Below are 6402 nucleotides of genomic sequence, written 5' to 3'. Positions count from 1 at the left end.
AACCTCCTTGGATGTTAACTCGGCATATGATTTTGCTTCGACCCATTTAGTAAAGTAATTTGTGGCCACGAGTATCCATGCATGTTTTGCTGCTCCAGATGATGGTGTAATTTTACTGATCACGTCCATTGCTTATCCTCTGAACGGCCAAAGTTTGGTAACCGAATGAAGTGATTCGAACAAGGTCTCTCTACATAAGTCCCTGGATTTGACACTGCACACATCTCCGAGTGTACTCGATACAATCCTTCAATATGGTCGGCCAGAAATAGCCATGCCGGTGAAGCAACCAAATCATCTTTCGTCCGGATTGATGAGCTCCACAAATCCCTTCGTGTACTTCAGCAATTGCTTAGGCAGCCTCATGTGGGCCAAGTCACAATAACAATAAACCATCATCACGTAGTTTGTGGTATGGACTCTTGTCCTCCAGTCGTGTTTGTCGCTAGGGTTATCGAGATATCATATAATTGACCTTCTTCAATCGTCTGGCAACGTCTCGACAACACATACTTCTATATGCTCTTCTCGTTCTACCAACGATGGTAAGAACATCACTTGCGTTCGTATCACATGATTGCGCTAAATAACTTGCTGATTAACCAAGGCCAGGTAAGATTATCGTCCTATAGGTATTGCCCGGCCTCGCTTGCCCTCTAAGAGTTATGCTCCGGAGGCTATTTGAGCAAATTCGTCCACATCGGTGTTTCAAACACACAAAATATGCTCAAATGTAATTCCCTCAAATGACTTGGCCAAATAGTTGGCAACCATATGATAGGGTGCCAAAGTATAAATCATGCAACGAAAAACGTCGTTTAGTTGGTTAATCACAAGTTCTGAATCGCCAAGGACAAAGACGCGAGCTACTCTTAAGTCATGAAAGATGTAAAGGCCGATGATAAGAGCCTTATACTCGGCCTGATTATTCGTACAACTGAAGTCTAGCTTGAGAGAGAAATACCAACGGTAGTGGTCGGGGGATTGAATGATGATGCCGACACCAGCCGAGGCCGAAGTACTAGAACCATCAAAGTGCATCATCCAGTAGTTGTCTCGTGTTTCGACCAGTCCGAGGTCAACTTCGTCGCCCCCGAAACCATATGGAGAAGGTTGCTGGGCCAAAAAATCGGCTAGAGCTTGTCCTTTGAAAGCTTTTTGTGGCACATATTGCAAACTGAACTCTGATAATGCCATTGTCCATTTCCCAATTTGGCCTTTTATTATAGGCCGAGTAAGTATGTAACAAATAACATATGTATGGGCGATGACCTGTGTAACTGATAGGAGCATGTAATGTCGAAGTTTTAACGTGGCGAAAAACAAAGCCAATCAAAGTTTCTCGACGGGTGAATAATTGATCTCAGGCGAATTCAAATTCTGGCTGAGATAAAAAATAGCTTGTTCATGCTCGGCATCGTTGTCTCTCATCGGCAACCGAAATGTATAGCTTAAGAGGCCTACCACGTCGAGGTAGTACGAGGATCGGTGGCGTTGTAAGGGAGACTTTGAGTTGTGTGAAAGCCGTCTGATGTTCTTCTCGCCACTCAAACCTATTTGAGTTTTTAAGTTTCAAGAGCGTAGAAAACACTTTCATCTTACCCGCCGAATTAGCTATGAAACGGCGGAGAAAATTTATCTTCCTGAGTAACGACTGGAGTTGCTTCTTAGTCGTCGGAGGTGGAGCACTAATGATCGCACAAGCTTTATTTTTGTCTACTTTGATGCCATGATGGTGCACTAGAAAACCTAAGAAGTTACCGACAGATAAACCGAATGTGCACTTGGCCGGGTTCATTTTGAGATTATGTTGGCGCATAAGAAGGAACACTTACCGAAGATCATCCAGATGCGTTCGGCGGCTCTTCGATTTCACTACCACATCGTCAATATATACTTCTATAACCATACTGATCAAATCATGGAATATAGTATTCATAGCTCATAGGTATGTGGCACCAGCGTTCTTGAGGCCGAATGGCATAACAACCCATTCGTACGTGCCGAGTGCCTCCGGGCAATGAAAAGCGGTTTTGTGAACATCGGCTTTTGCTATAAAAATCTGGTTGTAGCCAGCATGGCCGTCCATGAAAGACAACATTTCATGATTGGTTACAGCATCAATTAACAAATCTGAGATTGGCATCGGGTATTCATATTTGGGAGTACATTTTTCTTTAGCACCGGGATGATATTAGCTAGCCATTTCAAATTACGGAAGTCGATACAGATGTGTAGGGCACCATATTTCTTTAGCACCGGATGATATTAGCTAGCCACTCGACGTATCTAACGGCCTGAATAAACCCCGCTTTTAAAAGTCAAAGTAGTTCATCTTTTATGCCAAGTTGTACTTCGGTTGAGAATCTGCTAGGGGGTTGTTAGAATGGCTTACAACCATCTTTGATGCGTAATTTATGTTCAACGAGGGTCTGATTAAGGCCTGGCATCTCATGATAACTTCAAGCAAAACAATCTTTAAACTTGTTTAGTAATTTACAAAGTTCGATCTTCATGGAGTGAGGTATCAACGCAATAATAAATAACGACCGAGGGTTATCGGCCGCGTCAACATTTATTTTTTCTAATAGGTCCTTAACTTTTGGTCGATTGTCTTCGAGTTCGGCCGGTACGGCCTGAACTTTATCTAACGATAGTATTGGGCCGTTATCTCCCTCGGTCAAAAATTCGATTAAGTTTATGCCCGAATATGGATGCTTGGAAATAGCATACCAATGAGCCAACAGATGTTCCATGGTAGATGAAACCGCAACCCGACGCATTTCTCATTTGGCGTCAGTCATCAGTGTTGGTAATTAAGTATGCCAAGCTAAGTCTCACGGAATCCTAATATACAGTCTCGACGCCTACCTTGATGGCTTTTTGGACTAAGATCCGAGTTAGCCGTTCGTCCTCATTAAAACCCTACAGGGTAATGTAGCTGACGTGATCATCATAATAGCGGGCCTGAATCATGTTGGTTTCGAACGATTGATTATCAGCTGGGTAGACCACAACCGATTTGCCGTCCCCAAAGATGAGAACTTGGTATAGTGATGAAAGAATGCAGCTTGTTTGATGGATCCAGTCACGGCCAAGCAATGCATTATATTCGGTCTTTGAGTCAATTATAAAATATACTGTCATGTGGTTGCGACCTGCAACGCTTACCTCTAACTGGAGCACCCCTTTGGTTTGGGACTTACCGCTGACGAAGCTACTCATGGTTATTATTAACTGTATGAGTTCATCATTGGAACAGCATAATGCCTTCATGATGGATACAGGCATGATGTTGATTGTGGCCCCACAATCGACAAACACCTTAGAAATTGGGTATCCTTTAATATGAGATGTAACGTACAACAACTTTAGATGTTGGAGATTAACAGAAGATGAGTGGGGGAATAATTCAGCCAGCGCTGCTTTAAGCTTGTCATCCTCACTCGTTTGCCCATCTTCTTCGGTGGCGATGAAATCAACTTGTGTTGCTCCTTCGGCAACCACGTCCTCATCCAAGAAATTTGGCTGGTGTGTGGTTGGTCGAAATTCAGCGGGTAAAACATGGACTATGCTGATTTCCATGTTTTCGAGGACTGAAGGACCCATCGGGTCCTAGTCGTCTTCCTTTGGGTGATCGAAGGTAGTATCATGCTTTTGAGCAATCTTGTCATGGTCATCTTCTGCCTCATTGGATGCTTGCTCTTGTGGTACGACACCTGGGCCTATTTCATTTTCGTTGTCGTCTTTGAGCATGCTTGATGCTGAGGTTTGATTTTTTCCTTGCAATGTTTTACGAGCTCATTCTTCATAGGCGATTCGGGCGTTCCTTATGTCTAGGTATGCATCTAAACGTGCCACACGATCATTTTTATCGATCATAAAGTCAAAGAGAGATACGGTCGAGAAGACTTCGATATGGTATCGCAAATGTTGAAGGTCTTCAAGGGAAAAAGGAAGTTCGGCGGTGTCTATGTCTATGTATGGGTCGACCTCGAAGCCGAGGACTCAAGCCTCACGTATATGCTGGAACCTAGCTTTTATTATTGGATTAGTGGTTTTCTGGATAATCTGTTTAGCATCAGGATAAGTTAGTGCCAGGTCGAGGGTTTCTTGACATGCCTTGGGCAGGCCGTATATGCCATTGGCGGATGTTTCTTGTGAAATTCTCGCATGTACTCCAGGGATTTGCCGAGGAATGGAGGGTGTAGATTCAGTCGGACTTTTATTAATAGCTCTTGCGGGGGTAATGGAGGAAGCTTTCTTTCGGCTTCTTTGCTGAAATGCTCAAGACGAGCTTTCATCTCCCCAGGCCGAAGAAGGAGTTTGATGCGTTTCTCGGACTCTTCAATGGTGGTTTCAAATTTGCAATCAATTGCCATTTTCTCTTGAAGTAATTCGGCTATGATAGTCAGGGTTTGTTGGTCATCGCCGCTTCCTGCTACATTTTTTGGCTGCCACTTGGTAGTCGAAGTAACATGTGCTGCTTGTCGTCGAGCCATGCAGTCTATCAGTTGGCAGCGACGTTTTTGAGATTTGGATAACACATATACATGCCAGTAAGGGAATTGTAACTATACCAACGTTGCTCGCATGGTTTAGGTGGCTTGAAAGTTTTTTGACTCACCGATAAACTCGAACTGCTGGAATTACGCGAGTAATAATCCTTATTATAAAACGGCGCGTCAAAGTCAAGACGTCGTTTGGCTGAGGTTGGACCCTTTATTTGTACCTGAGGACCGAGCCTCTCGAACACCTTCTAGCGTTGGCCTGCACCGAGTTCCTTTGGAGGTGTCACTGTGGGCGTGAATGGTTACCATGAAGTTAGGAGCCTAAGGTTTTTTCTCTTTAGGTTCGGTTAAGACAACGCGTATTTTACAACGGCCACACAAAACCATCGGTCCATCAAATTCTTCTGCACTGGAGTTTAACATAGTTTCGACTATGGCCAGTCCGAAAAACTCTGTGGGCGGTTCATTTGAAAATAAATCAATCTTGAGTCACGGCTGAGAGTTCTGCTTTAGGACATGTTGTACTGGGATGAACTTGACCTTCTATTTCCCTTCGTTCTTATGTAGATGAGCATCCACCATGCCAATTGTCGTCAAGGGAAAAGGATCAACATCGATCATCATTTGTTTTTCAAGAAATTTTAGCTTGCCTTTATCAATCCAACTTTGAATGGCATCACGGAACACGACGCAATTGTTGATGGTATGCTTGTTCGAGTTATGGTACTTTCAATACATTTTGCCTTTCAACTCTTTGGCCTTAGGAATATTATGTCCTGGGCGAAGTTTAATGATCTTTGCCAACAACAACTGGTTGAAAATTGCATCGGCCTTGTTGATATCAAAAATGTATACGTTCGATGTTTTAATCGTCTCTTCAGAGGCCTAGCAGGTTTTGGCATCCTTGGAATTAATTTGAGCTAATGCCTTGCAAATGTATGGTTTATCTATTACTATCTCAGTCGCGTCCACACTGGCGTATTGGGAATCCTCACCTTCAGCCGATGTGTAACTAACCGTGGGGTTCCTGTATATCGTTCCCCAGGATGGAGACTTCGAGATCTTATCCTTCGCAGCAAATAATCATACTGCTCGATGTGCTGAGCTAGTTTGTACATATCTCGAAAATTTGCCCCCAGGAATTTCTTTTTGTATTCCACATCCAGGCCGTTTAGAGAGATTCTAACGAATTCAACATTAGGGAGGGGTACTTGGCACCAATTTCTGGCTGACTTGAACCTTGTTAAGTATTCCAATGGCAACTCATCTGATGCTTGAGCCATCCTAGCTAGTGACGAAACTAACATTTCCATCTCCGGTCGATAGAATTGTTCATGGAACTTTTCGACCAGTTCCTCCCAACTCTGGATGGAATTAGGCGGGAGGTTGATGTACCAAGCGAATGCTGAACGTGTTAGCGAAAAGTTGAATAATTGCGGTTTATGGAAGTCACTATTAACATCTCCGCATTACGCAGTGAACCGAGCTACATGTTCTAACAAAGACAAGATAATTCTTCAGCGAAAAGGTTGAAATCTAGGATCTTGAAGCCTTTAGGATATTCAAACCTTTCCATATAAGTCGAGTATGGATGCATGAATTTTTGGGAACTTTGGCCTTTTTTTAAGGTCGAATCGATCATCATTTGGACCTCGATCATATTGATGGATGTTGTTTCCACTCCTTGGTCGGATCCGTCTGATCTACTGCTTGATCCTTCTTTTTTTTCCAAGTTAATCGGTTGGAGCCGAGCGGATCCTGTCTCGGCTTGCAGTGGATTTCTCTTAAATGGAAGTTGTCGAGGCTGACCAACGTGTCCATCTTCGAAGGCTTTACTGACCAATAGCTTAATCAATCTAATGTGTGTATCACCATTACTTCATATTATTTC

General features: G+C 43.3%; 1 protein-coding gene across 1 annotated transcript; it reads right to left on the bottom strand.

Annotated features, from left to right (window-relative positions):
- Nucleotides 1–708: 708 nt before the first annotated feature.
- On the bottom strand, nucleotides 709–1197 carry LOC125474057. The gene has a single exon (XM_048577483.1). The coding sequence runs from the start codon at nucleotides 1195–1197 to the stop codon at nucleotides 709–711; it is 489 nt and encodes a 162-aa protein (XP_048433440.1).
- Between the last annotated feature and the right edge of the window lie 5205 nt (nucleotides 1198–6402).

This window comes from the organism of the source record quoted next, unplaced genomic scaffold (assembly GCF_019419815.1).
Source record: "Pyrus x bretschneideri cultivar Hongxiangsu unplaced genomic scaffold, Pyrus_bretschneideri_v1 Contig116, whole genome shotgun sequence".
In the NCBI taxonomy this organism is placed as follows: Eukaryota; Viridiplantae; Streptophyta; class Magnoliopsida; order Rosales; family Rosaceae; genus Pyrus; species Pyrus x bretschneideri.
Note: the sequence above shows the minus strand (reverse complement) of the source record. Positions and strands in the feature narration are given on the sequence as shown.

What these genes read in the sequence shown, in the direction of transcription:
- LOC125474057 (XM_048577483.1), bottom strand. Translation starts at nt 1,197, where the DNA reads ATGGCATTATCAGAGTTCAGTTTGCAATATGTGCCACAAAAAGCTTTC.